General features: G+C 39.8%; 2 protein-coding genes across 2 annotated transcripts in view; one reads left to right on the top strand and one right to left on the bottom strand.

The window, feature by feature from the left end:
* Positions 1–3168: 3168 nt before the first annotated feature.
* rassf4a (Ras association domain family member 4a) overlaps positions 3169–13853 on the top strand; it is a gene marked incomplete at its 3' end in the record, with an annotated part of 28771 nt that continues 18086 nt past the window's right edge. Inside the window, exons 1-3 of the mRNA XM_080016157.1 lie at positions 3169–3230; positions 12333–12401; positions 12497–12572. Coding sequence (XP_079872283.1) covers positions 12349–12401; positions 12497–12572 — 129 coding nt within the window. The 5' untranslated portion in view covers positions 3169–3230; positions 12333–12348. The remainder of the gene's footprint in view (positions 3231–12332; positions 12402–12496; positions 12573–13853) is intronic.
* Positions 9512–10922, bottom strand: cxcl-c13b (CXC chemokine 13b). Its single transcript, XM_080017107.1, has 4 exons — positions 10882–10922; positions 10322–10454; positions 10135–10218; positions 9512–9794 (listed from the first exon to the last, which is right to left on the bottom strand). The coding sequence occupies exons 1-4, from the start codon at positions 10910–10912 to the stop codon at positions 9674–9676; spliced, it is 369 nt and encodes a 122-aa protein (XP_079873233.1). The 5' UTR covers positions 10913–10922; the 3' UTR covers positions 9512–9673.

Genomic DNA, 13853 nt, shown 5'->3' with positions numbered 1-13853 from the left:
TTCTGGAAAATAGCCCAACAATATACATTTGATGAAGTATGAAGCATTTGTTGCTGTTTACCACTTAAAAATTATAGTGGATCAAAGCAAATACATTTTTAGAGGCAACACATTGCAGCCATTGGGTCATTAGTGCATTTGCATCCTTTGCTCCCAAATGAATAATTTCAGAGAAGTAGAACAGACACATGTGAATGGATGCTCTTTGGATTTGTCTCCTTTTGTTCAAATGGCAGAATATATTGAATGCCAGACATTAAAAGCAGAGAGTCCAATCCACTCACATAAAACATACATAATTCATGAGATAATAAATCAGATAAACATTTCGCTTTGGAACATCATCTGTGCAAATGCTGCACAGGGACCCAACTGCACATTAACTGATCTATGAAATGTCCTTCTTCTTTATTTTAGCTTGTATCACTTTTTTCTGGCTGCTTGTGTTGTGTTTGCTGAATCTGCAGCTGTTGTGTTGTTGTGTGCGTGTTTGTAAAATGACCATGGTAACCAAGCACTGGTGGGTTGGGGGGGGGGGGGGGGGTGGTTCTGCTGTGGTCATGACACAATTCTCATTGTATCGTCACTACAGTATGCATGCACTATGATAGATAGATAAATAGATAGATAGATAGATAGATAGACAGACAGACAGACAGACCGACAGACAGACAGACAGATAGACAGATAGACAGATAGATAGATAGATAGATAGATAGATAGATAGATAGATAGATAGATAGATAGATAGATAGATAGATAGATAGATAGATAGATAGATAGATAGATAGATAGATAGATAGATAGATAGATAGATAGATAGATAGATAGAATGCATTAATAGCATATCACACTTTAATTACATTAGTGCAGGATCATTAAGGTGTTACATTTTTACATTAAATAAAGAACTGTTTATGTTCCAGTTGTTTTCTTATTGTTTCACACCAAAAAAAACAACTCTTTATAGACCCAGTCTTTATATTTTTGGAGTGTAAAGCAGTGCAGCGATATTGTTGTTTTGTTGTCCGAGGAGACCCTGTCGCATGAAAGAAAAACAAAGAGGTTTTGAGAGACCCACTCTTCACATGTGTGTGTGTGTATGTGCGCGTGCGTGCGCAACATAAGATACATGTCAGTGTATAAGCAGAAGATGCCTCACAGCAAGAAGGTCCTGGGCTCGATTCCCGCCTGGGGCGCTGTTGGCACCGTGCTCCGGCGGGTTATCTCCCAAATAGGAGCCTTTCTGTGTGGAGTTTGCATGTTCTCCCCGTGCTCACATGGGGTTTCCTCCACCTCACGTCAGTAAGGACCCCCACCAAAAACATGCACCCATCATTGTCTGACCAGCAATGGACATGTATCACCTGGTCCCCGGGCGCGTCCACGTATGCTGCTCACTGCTCCTGGCTGTGCGGTCAAAAGCAGAGAATCCATTTCACCGGCCACCATCAAAGCATGTGCATGTGTGTGTGTGTGCAAGCATGTGTTATAGTGTGGTGTGTTGCGTGATGAATAAAGACTGTTTCTTCTTTCTTCTTCTTCTTAAGAATTGCCAAAATAGGACATAGGAGAATACGAATCAGAATCTGTTTATATGGCCAAGGACATTTTCATGTATGAGGAACTGGACTTGGTATGGATCGGTGCTTTGGTCTACAGTCAGACACACAGTTCTAAATAATGACACACTCCTTCATCGTTCTGAACCTGATTTAGTGTTTGCAAAGCCATAACATGTGAATCCAGTCAGGGGGGATAAAATCCACTCCTGAAGAAAACAATGTCTCTTTGTTCAGCGGCCCCCGAGGGGCTGTTTGTCGGCCCCTAAACCTGAGGCCACATTGCCCAATTCTCCATCACACCCGGCAAGTGTCGTCGACCAAGTACAGTTACAGTATAACGGAGTATGACCCTGTAAATAAACCAGAAGACAAGCTGTTTTTTCAAAGGGAATCCAAATGGTAACAAATAAATAGGTGGACATTTTGTGTTCTGAGAGCGGAGGAAGATTTGGTTATTATTTCCGAGCATCTTACTATTGTTTTTATTTTTTATTTTTTTTATGAACAAACATGTTTTTTGTTTATTATTTGTCATTAATGTGTCCGTCAAGGAAGTTATTTTGCAGTGGGGGGGCTTCCTCCAGCTCTGTTGTTGCCGCGATGATGTCGTTTCCGAGATGGAAGATCCCGGCCTGAAAACAGGAAGCGGAAGGCAAATCCTTAATACGTCATAAAAGACACTTCCTTTTTCAGACTTAACACACTAATCCGGGAAGGGAAAAACAAGGACAGTTCGGTCTACCTGTTTCGGGAAACTGTCACACACTATTGAATTTGGAACAGTGAAGAACACTTCATTAGACGTGTCCTCGTTTATAAGCAGAAGAATTGCCCAAATAGGACATTGGAGAATACGAATCAGAATCTGTTTATTTGGCCAAGGTCATGTATGAGGAACTGGACTTGGTATGGACCGGTGCTTTGGTCTACAGTCAGACACACGGACAAGTAACATTTGGGGGAAAAGAAAAACCTTACAATCCAAAAAAACAGCTAAAAATTAATTATATAAAATATACAGAACACACATGTTCGTTTTGCACTAGATCAATTAAAAGGGTTTTGTGAGGGGTTAATTGCAGCATTGTTAGAACTGAGTGCAATTATAAATATAGTATTTTTCTTTACATTTGTAAAAGTATATTTACAATAAACATGACATTACATAATTTAGCAGATGCTTTTGTCCAAAGCGAAGTGACAATAAGTGCATGTTGTCGGTAGTATCACACCAACTGTATCACAGTTAAACCTTCTCTAGGAATAAGTGGCATGAGTAGAGGGAAAGAGTGTAAGTGGGTCCAGGTGTAGTCTAAACAAATGGGTCTATTGATATGAAAAATACACATAAATAATAATGAAAAAACAAATACAATTAAATTATAGAGATACAATGATATATATATATATATATATATATATATTAGAAATACAATGATTGGTTGTGGAGTTTTGAGGGACAAATCTATGCCTAACATAATGCACTCTTCTCTAATTGGCTGAGCTCTATCAGCACGACTCTCTATTGGTCCCTTCCGGTGTCATTCAATCCCACCTCGTCTCCTCCGGTAGAATACCGCAGGGTCTTGAGGTGGGAAGCGTGGGAGATAAGACGGCGGAGAGCGAGGTTGATTTGTACAAGACGAGGGGACGCACCGGGCTATGGTAAGATATTTCAAATGATTTAAATGACGCTGTAGTATTTTAACCCTTGTACCAGTCGTACCGTTTGCCTGTGACTGTGCGCTTTTGAAAACGGGACACAAATGATGCGTCGGGGAACGCACGTAAATAAAATAGAACCTGGAGTCAGTCCAGACACTTATTTTCATAAAGGAAGAATCCATCGTTAAATGAGCTCGAAAAACTGTTTTCCCCAGCGGTCGTGTCATTAAGCAGCTTGTTTTACAGCTTTAAGCATGTTTTTATTTGTCCATCACATTTGTCCAACGTCATGGATTCCGTTCGCAGAGTAAACGCTGTAATTGGGTGAAACTCGATCGGATCAATTAGGAGGAGGAGTTGAGGACCTTTGTCCAGGAGAGAATAGGAGGGGAGGAGGAGGGAGAAAAGGGGGGTGGGAGGAGGGGAGCAGGGAGGAGGAAAGGAAAGGAGTGGAAGAGGTGGTTAAAGGAGGAGAATGTAAAGAAGGAGGGGGGACGAGGAAAGGAAATTAGTTGAGGAGGTGGATGGAGGAGAAGAGTGTAGAGGAGTCTGGACGAGGGAGGGAAAGGAATGGAGAGAGGTTAGAGGAGGAGAGGGACGAGGAAAGGAGCGGAGGAGGTAGTTGGAGGAGAAGAGTAGAGGGGGAAGAGGGACGAGAAACGGAAAGGAGTGGAGGGGGTGGTTAGAGGAGAAGAGTGTAAAGAAGGAGGAGAGGAGGAAAGGAGCAGAGGAGGTGGTTGGAGTCTTTTTTTTTTCTAAGGAAAAAGGCAAACAGCAAGCACGGCCATCGTTCATGCTCTGGAGAAAAGTTCATGCTGGTCACAACATAAACTTTAATAAGATGTGAATTTGTGGTCGACCGATTAATCGGTCTGTCGATTAATTGTGCCGATATTTCCACATTTCGAGATAATTGGCATCAGCAAATGCATTACGCCCACAAGGTCGATAATAAACAAAATGTCTGCAGACTAGCGTTGTCATAAATATCTATTTCTTTATACATATCGATTTTGAATATTTTAAAGTGTTTCAATACTCATTTTCCGTACTATCAATATACTGGTTCCAGCTGCACTTCCTCTCTCTCTCCTCTCACTGACATACATACACCACTGCAGTGCCCACATAGCCCCGCCTCCTCTCACTCACTGCTACTCATTAAGGATGGCAAGTGCAGAGCCTTGCCACCGGTTTTGAAAGAAAACAGCATGAGTGCTGTTTTGAAATACTTCGCATTTGACGCAAAACGTAAACTTAACTCAGACAATTGGAATGGAGTTTTTTTCCTCCTCCCGAAAGCACTGTGCCGTGCATGCATTGCCGTTTTCCTGTGCTTTTATTTTAGATATATTTATTTTTGTGTGTTTTCTAACTTTTATGAAACACATTTTTTAAACACAGCTGTGTTGAGGGACTGTCCCGTTCCGTCCCGTTCCAAAAGAAACCCCTGTATTCCCCCACTGTCCCATGCCGTGTCACACTGTCTTCCCTGTGGCTTTCCGTTGCTATGGGACATAATTTTGTCAAAACTGGATTGTTTTGGGGTAAATACTTTACTTATAAATAATAAATCCTGGGGAGGCTCTCTATTTCCTGAACAGACTTTAATACAACATTTATAAATTATTATTATTTTATTATTATTATTATTATTATTATTATTATTATTATTATTATTATTATTATTATTATTATTATTAATAATAATAATAATAATAATACTCATAATAATAATAATAATATGCAGCTTATTATTCAATTTGTTATTGTTTATAATTATTTATTTATTATTCACAGTGGGGGTGGTAGCTCAGGCGGTAGAGCTGGTGGTGTAGTCATCTAAAGGTTGCTGGTTCGATCCCAGGCTCCTCCTGCTAGCATGCTATAGTGTCCTTGAGCAAGACACCTAGCTCCTGATGGCTGCGTCCGTCGGTGATTGAACAATTGTAAGTCGCTTTGGATAAAAGCGTCTGCTAAATGACGTAAATGTAATTTTTCATTCATAAGGGTTCTTTTTACAAAGTTTAGTTTTTGACTACCTGTGAACATTTATTAAGTTGATACAGTTTTTATTTAAAATAAGTGCACTGCAGAGACAATGCAGACAATAACATTAGTGTTAAAAAATGTTCATTTAACTTCAGCAATTTTGTGTCTCATTTATTATTATTAAACTGTTGTATTTTATCAGATGCGAAAAATAAACAACAACATGATATCGGCGTTCATTCATATATCAACCATCGGCCACCCTGCTCTATAAATATAGTGCAAAAAGTACGGCGCACTTTGCAACACAAACTACCTCAAAGGACTCTCACAAACATATGTGTGATAACCCTCTGTGATGGTGCAACATGTCAGTTGTGTGTAAATGCCAAAAATAATCGATAGAAAAGATAATTTCCGTATTCTAAGTGTTCTTCTTTGCTGCTCGCATTGTTCCCGCTGCTCCCTTAACCAGATGCTCGCTGCTGCAAATAGTGGTTGGAAGATATTTGTCCCAATTTGAATGTGTTGTCCCAATTTTAATGTGTATATTGTCCCAATTTTTAATGTGTTGATGCATGGCATCGCCCAGGTAAAGGTCGAAAGTTCAGATAGTTGTCACAAACAAAAAAGATATTTTGCGGGTGTGGAAAAAGTACGAAAAAAAATCACAAATATGTTTGAGAGTCCTTCAAGTTAGTTTTTGACTATTTGGGTTTGAGTACCACTTTCTGATCGATACTGTGTGTTTAGTTTTCATGCATGGATTTGAAGAGAAGCCTACAAATAAACCCGTAGCAAGAAAACCACTGTGCTTCGGGGGAATTATAATAACAGTGACCGACTGGAATCCTTTAATTCATTGAATATTTAAAGTGCCATTATGATGCATGAGCTGACCAGTCTGACCAATAGCATTATAACTACATTTTCAGCACTTTATCTTTGTAGCCTAATTCATGACTTCATGAACTTCATGATGATATAAATACTATATACAGTACTGTGCATTGTTAGCTCTATCTCTGCTGTTGGCCTCAGTGCCAAAATCCCTAAATTTAGACTGACCGTGTGAAACATGCCTTACTTTGTGTATTTAGTTAAACGTATTTAATTGTGCAGCCACTAGATGGAAGCACTGCATCAACGCTTGCATTGGTGTTGTGGCACAGTACACAACTTATTACAGTACTTTGTGACGTCATGAAAATAAACATTTGTAGTGCTTTTAATTTATATTTCACAGAATTATTTTTCTTTAAGCCATGAATAGCAACACACAGGTCTTTGGGAGAAACACTTTGTCCCAGGTGGTGCCAACAACCTTCCATTTCCAGACAACCTGCTTTACCCTCAGAGTGCCACCCCAGTGCCATCAGCTGATCATCCTCTAGATGTATAAGATAGACAGACAGACAGATAGACAGATACATACATACATACTGTAGATAGATTGATAGATAGACGGACAAACAGACAGACAGATAGATGGATAGATAGACAGACAGATAGATAGACAGACAGACAGACAGACAGACAGACAGACAGACAGATAGATAGATAGATAGATAGATAGATAGATGTCCCAGCATTAACACAATTGGAAAAATAATAATAAAGCAATAAAACAATAACATACAAAATATGAAAAAATAAAATGGCAATATATGGACATTTTAGAAAATATGCACTAAACCTAAGAATTAACTGTAACCAATAAAATAAAAATCTGCCAATATACACTAAACATAATGATAAATAACATGTATAACCTAAAAATAAAAGAAAAAAAAGAAAAGATACGAATGAAAAATGCCTGAAAATAAAAGATCATGTCCTAAAATGAAATTTACAGACATACATATATATAACTTCTGAAATAAAAGAAAGGTGAATGTGCTATAAACCAATAAAACAATAAGCCTATACACTAAAACCAAACATTCACAGAAAACATACCACTGTATTAAAATGCTGGTGGTTGTGCAAATGTTTTATTTTATTTATATGGGGAAAAAGATAAATAAAAAAAATAATAATAATACAATAAACCTCACAGTTGTAACTGTGCACAATAAAATATGGCAGGATAATGGAAAATAAACCTGAAGCAGCATAAAACTGAATGATTTACATCACATTACATTATGTCAGTTTTCAGACACTTTTGTCCAAAGTGAGAAAAGTAAATTTTGTTGTAAATAGTAGTGAAACCAACTGAACCAAATGCTAAACCTTCTATAGGAATAAGTAGCATTAGTGGAGTGAGAGACATTTATTTTAAAGCAGTAAAAAAAAAAACAACAGTAATTTATGTTTAAAAACAGCATTGCAACCAGGGGGATTTTGCTCGGTAGTTTACTATTACTTTTCATTTTGCATTGCACAACCACTCCTTCATATACGACCAGTGACTGAAGGGCCTAACAGCGGGGAATCGAAAGTCCAAATCCAAAGTTGTGCACCTTTTCCTGGGAACAAAGACATTTTTGAAAAAAAGGCGTGTGTGCGTGTGATCAAATATCCAATAGGATACTTCCTTGTCACATGATTTACAGAAAGCCTTGCTGGTTCAGTCAAGTGTATTTTCTTTCCAAAAGCTGCACCAACTGTCTCATTGAAGCCAAGACAATTTGTGTGTTTCCAATACATGTTTTGAAAGGGTTTTCAGGTTTCTACAGAAAATATTGTTTGGTGACATGGTCCACAGAGAGAGGACTGGTGAACAACAACATACCGTTGAAAGAACTAATCAAGAAATAAAAATAAAAATAAAGTAAAACTAAGTAATAGAAATAAAATGCGAAGAGAAAACAAGGAAAAAAATGTACACATGTTTATACACCATGTTGATACATAGTATTGCCTGCTTTTTTACTCTATAAAATCAATAAAAAAATCAATGTATTTAATATATAAAAATGCCTATAAATTAGTCTAATATTTGCCACAATAATAGCTTTAAAAATAATTAAAAAATATATGTATGTATTTATTCATTCATTCTTTTACGTATTTATTTATTTATATATTTGTTTGTTTGTTAATTTATTTTTACTTTCAACAATTCAGAACCTGATTGGCTAATAACAGGGAAGTTACATTGAAACAACACAGACATGAATGCAGCCATTCTCAAACTTGGGGTCACGGTCTCACGTGGGGTCCCTTGATATGCACACAGGGTCACGGGACATTTCTAAGACCAATATTTTGATATTTGATTGATATATTGTTAATTAAAAAAAGTAGTTAATAGGTTTGAATGATATAATGCATTTGGAGCTCCCTCCATGCTCCATGATTTAATAAAAGTAGCGCCTGTGATACTCACATTAAATACACATGAATTTTTGTCCTGATAAGCAAAATGGAACAGTAATGTCACTTTTTAAAGAATAACAAAAAATATTCTTATTCATCCTCAATCTCTTTCCTTAAAGGCCTAAATGTGAATTATAACCCACACAGAAAAATGTTGTGTGATAGGACCTAAAAACAGGGTCATGGGCCAAAAGGAGTTTGAGAATCTGTGCGTTAATGACAATTGAAACACAATGAAAATCTGATTTGGTGAAAACAGCTCAGAGCGTGCAATTATGTGGTGGAAGCAGTTCCCAGAATTCAGTGATTTTACCTTAAAACATCCCCACTAAAACAGCGTTATACTGCTGAAACTGGCTTCAACTCATTTGAAAGGAATTCGGTGGCCTGACTGATTTTGTAGGTCAGTGGGTTGGATCCCTGTAGATCCCAAACCTCAAAACCCATAGATGATAGATATATATACGGTAGCTCTGAGTCCTCTCCAGTTGTTTAATATCGTATCAGGCTAATAAGGGCTCATACAACATGACTTTTCATTTAAACTGAAATACAACAGATATTTGTGTCACATTAGGTCTTGGGGTTTGAAGGTTTTCTTTTCTGTGCTCGTGCTCAGTGACGCTCTGTAGCTGATTAACTTGAAAAAGGTTGTTGTTTTCATTCACTTGCACAAGAGGAGATAGAAGTGTGGGGTTTTTTTTAAACAAACAACACAAATAGGCATATATACCCCTGTTTGAAAAGATTTATTACAAAACGACAAGATGCAAAAATATGTAAAAATTGGGATATAAAAAATAAATTACTCAATGCTTTTCACAATCAACCAACCTTTCGACAGTAAGGGGGTAACTCTTAACTGTTGTAACTGTTTCTATGAGCATAGAACAAAAAAATCCACAACTTAGTGTATAGCAACAATTACCACAAAATATAAGCCTCAAGGGCTTAGGTTTGGACACAATCTCATCAATAAGAAAAAAGGTAAAACGGTGCTGATCTGCATTCCAACCCACAGTCGAAGAAGCCTGAGATGTCCACCGTTCAGGTAAAGTGAAGCATTAAGTGTCCTGAGCCCTGCGGCAGGCAGTCCATACCGTGGAAGGGTTCGCGGTCCAACGTCCCTAAACGGCGCCCGAGGGCGTGCTCCTGATGTTGTGAGCTCTGCTCCTCTTCCCGGACCGCTGCCGGGAAGACCTCCTCCGCCTCAGACACTGCTTCACATCCCCATTCAGTCTCGTGACCCTATTGAACACACACACAAACGCACCCCATTTAGCACGGGACCACCAGACTAAATGATGACTCCATGTAACCCTCCAGCTCTACCTTCCACCTACAAACGCTGAAATAAATTGATAGAAATTATCATTAAATGAGCTTGTATTGTCTCTAAACATGAAAACAGCTTGTATTGGAACCTGTTTTATTGTTTACAGTGAAAAACAATTGTAGAATCCCCTTAAACTAGACTTCTGAAGATTAAAAAAAACACGGCTTCCAACAGGTCTATAGCAATATTACACACTGATGTACAATAGAGTGCCATTGTCCAAGCAAAGTGCGAGGTTAATTCGCCTCTCACCTGTTGAGGCAGCGAATCAGATGTTTCCCCATCGGAGCCATTGGGTTGAGACACACCTTTGCATTGTTCCGTTTCAGTGTCACTCTGAAATATGTGTGAATTCATACGATTAGTTATGACAGAGATTATAGAAGGTGGCAAACTCAACAGTTTGTCTACTAGGAGCTTTGGTGTGTGTGTTACTCACATGACTGTGTCCTGATCACAGTTTGGGCCTTTGGGGTACACTTTGAGGCCCTTCACTTGACCTCTGACCTTACTCTGAGTCTCTGGGCACAGGCATCGTTGCCCGGGGATGAACGTTCCGCTGGAGCCTCCCACTGCCCAGACACAGATCAATGAAGCTCAGTCGGGTTCACAGATTATGGGGGTGGGGGGGGGGGTTCGTCTAACAGCTAATTCAGTCCGATAGCTCAAGAAGCGTAGAAATTACATGATTTTAAATTCACAAGATTGAGGTATTTTGGTTTAATTTGAGGGAGAATCCTAAATTAAAATATGAGTTGCATCAACAGCAAACAAGAGATGGATGGACGGACGGACGGATGGACAGACAGATCAGTTAGACAGATAGATCAGACAGATAGCTAGATAGACAGATAGACAGGCCGACAGATCAGATAGGCAGCTAGATCAGATAGACAGATAGATCAGATAGACGGATAGTTATATTGATTGATAGATAGACAAATAGATAGATAGATAGACAGAACAGGCAGACAGATAGATGGATAGATAGATGCTCACCAGTGATCAGCACACAGCAGATGCTCAGCATGATGTGTAGAAATCCCTTCATCCTGCAGCTGAGCATCGACACTGAGCTCCAACTTTTCCGCAGTGCTTCTTTATGCACATGCTCCTCCCACACACACACACACACACACACACACACACACACACACACACACAGAGCCGGGCTTTCCAGAGAGCCAGGAAATCCCCCCCAGCCACTTTCCATTTTCAGGTCAGGCTGCATGGTAGCAGTGAAGCGTTGAGGTACCTCCAGGGATCTTTATCTGGAGTGGTGGGCAAACAAAGGTGCTGACGCCTCGAGGGACAAATCACTTTGCATTGTTTCTCTATTCATTTCCACTTCTCTGCATCCATTTTATAAGTGACAGGGTCTAATTTGTCTCCCAATTAGACCTTGTAAATCCTTTATCTGCACTGTGTACTTCCTTTGCAATTGTACTATGGTATTGTTTTTAGTTTTATCATTTAGACATGGGTTTATTAAAAGCAATTTGGAACAGTTTGGTCCATAACTCATCGTTCCCACGGAGCCGTTCAAGGCCCTACGTGCTTTGTCTTGACATGCAGCCGTCCACTTATTTTTGTCGCTTTGCAGCAACAAGGACATGTGACTTCTCCTAATCCCCAGTGCGGCTTGTTCCATATTGGTTTTCATAACCAAACTGGTCTTTATTATTTTTGTGGATTAAAGTTTGAAGTCTTGAGTTGTAATTTGCAAAATGGGAGAGCTTGTAGAAGAGGATGTGGGAACCTGTAGAACAAAGAACTGAGCTTGTGTATTGAATCTGAACTTGTACTTCCATAAATGATTTACACAACTGTTCTGAATTTGAAGTGACAAAAAAAATTTTTTTTCACAAATGTGGAATTCTGATATTTGGATGAATATACTTCACTTTTGCAATAGTTCTTGCGATAAATGTTTTGCAAAACAAACTTTTAGCTGTGGAAGTGAGAGAGTGGGCGGTGGTGAACCAATCAGAAATCAGAAGACGAAGCGTTCTTATAATCTGATGTCCTCCATGACTGCGAGGTAAGGCCGAACATCTCTTCCAAAAGCTTTGTTTTGGTAGATTAGTACTTAAGTAAGAAGTAAATAAAGGCATGTCACCAAAACCTCCCATTCCTTATAACGAGTGGTAACAAAATGGGAGTGAATGCATGTATGGCCTGCGTTTATTTACTCTTTAACCACAGTGCTAATCTACCAAAAACAAAGCATTTGGAAGAAACTTCCCTTGGCTTGATGTCCTTCACAGACATCACACAGACAGCAGAAAGAGCTGGCAAAAATGAGAGGCAAATGATTTGACCCCCTTTGCGAATTCAGTTAAATCGCAGTTCCCCCTCCCCCCCCCCACACACACACACACACACACTCTGATTATCACTGCTTGGGGACCGTCATGAATGTGCATCCTTTACTCTCCTCTACCCTCCAGCTCCGCTCTCAGCAGGATGAGTGAGGCTCAGACCTACGTGAAGCTCAGCCAAAACAAGCTCATCCCAAAGTAAGTCCACGTGCCCTCATCAGTCCCCAGTCACCCCACGCATCATCTTACTATGGAGCTTACTGATCATGGCCTGTCCCGTGTCCTCCTGTCAGGTCCGACATCTTGTCGCTGCTCAGAACCTACAACTTTTACCACAAGGGGAAGAACTTCCAGCTGAGAAGCCGAGAGGTAAGCCTGGCCCGGGCGGGGGGTGAGCGGTGTGTGTGCGATCCGCGGGCGGCTTGAACGTTATTGTGTTCACAGCGGGGGGGCCGACATCACTGTCAACCCTTTCACACATGGAAGTTCTCTAACCAGTCCAACCGCTCCCGTTCCACGCAAAAACAGACTGGGGGGGGCTCCAATTCCAGATTGGATCCACATGCGGAGGATTCTGATTTGTTTTCCCAAGTTGCTGAGCGGTCACAAGTACAGACAGCTACAGAAAGCCCCTTCGCCACCAAGTTGACGGGGGAGAAGAGTAGAGAGTCCACATTCCAGCGATGTGTAGTTGCTGCTGAACAAAGCAGTTCCACGCAAGCGATGGCGTTTAGCTGTGCGCAGTAGTCAGGTTATTTTTCTGTTCATTATTCTATGGGTTTTGTGGTCGGGAGTTTCCCCTTAAGACTTGGAGGTCACTGCTACCAAGGGTCCGCGTGCGTGTGTGTCTGTGTGTGTGTGTATGTGTGTGTGTGTGTGTGTGTGTGTGTGTGTGTGTGTGTGTGTGTGTGTGTGTAATCTTCTGCATATATTCTGCAGAATTAGGTCTGTGACTCTGTTGGGGATTTTCCAGGAATGACACAATCTAGTGCTACTGCCCAGAGGGACTGGAAAGAATATGGCACCCGGCTATCCACACATACACACACACACACACACACACAAACACAGAAAGAAGAAACTACACTCTGGCGTATCAAAGGTCCAGAAAGCTGAAAGCATCCACCCTAGCTAAACATAATATTACATCAGTTGCAATGAAAAGGGACTTGGTTTGATCACAAAGAATTTAAAGAATTTGTTTTTTTTTTCTGTGATATGCAGCAATGGAAACTTTCTCTTTTAGTTCAGTAAAAATAGAAGTACCTGGTATCAAGAAACCTGATGTGGTTAGAACAAAGAAAGTCCTCCCTTCAGCATTGTACTCCAGTATAAGTTTGAAAGTACTTGACTTTTACACACTCTAGCATTGGAAGTAATAACACTCGTTCAACTTGTTCGACTTATATTTCATATTTCTGCCATGTATTTCATATTTCAATGCGATCACATTTCATCCATAACGTGTTAAACTACATTAAGACCAAAGTCTTGATACTTCAAAGAATCCCCCTATTTATGAAGGGATTGTGCTGCATGACTCATCCTTTCAGTGAGAGTAAATAAGAAGAAGAAGAAGAAGAATCTTTATTTGTCACATGTCACACCACACTACAATACATGCATATATATACACACACACATGCACAT

This window comes from Zeus faber, assembly GCF_960531495.2.
Source record: "Zeus faber genome assembly, chromosome: 16".
NCBI lineage: Eukaryota > Metazoa > Chordata > Actinopteri > Zeiformes > Zeidae > Zeus > Zeus faber.
Note: the sequence above shows the minus strand (reverse complement) of the source record. Positions and strands in the feature narration are given on the sequence as shown.

What these genes read in the sequence shown, in the direction of transcription:
- cxcl-c13b (XM_080017107.1), bottom strand. Translation starts at nt 10,912, where the DNA reads ATGCTGAGCATCTGCTGTGTGCTGATCACTG. An exon ending in TGTGATCAGGACACAGTCAT is followed by an intron (nt 10,219 to 10,321) that starts GTGAGTAACACA and finishes CACATATTTCAG; the next exon opens with AGTGACACTGAAACGGAACA. An exon ending in CTGATTCGCTGCCTCAACAG is followed by an intron (nt 9,795 to 10,134) that starts GTGAGAGGCGAA and finishes TGTGTTCAATAG; the next exon opens with GGTCACGAGACTGAATGGGG.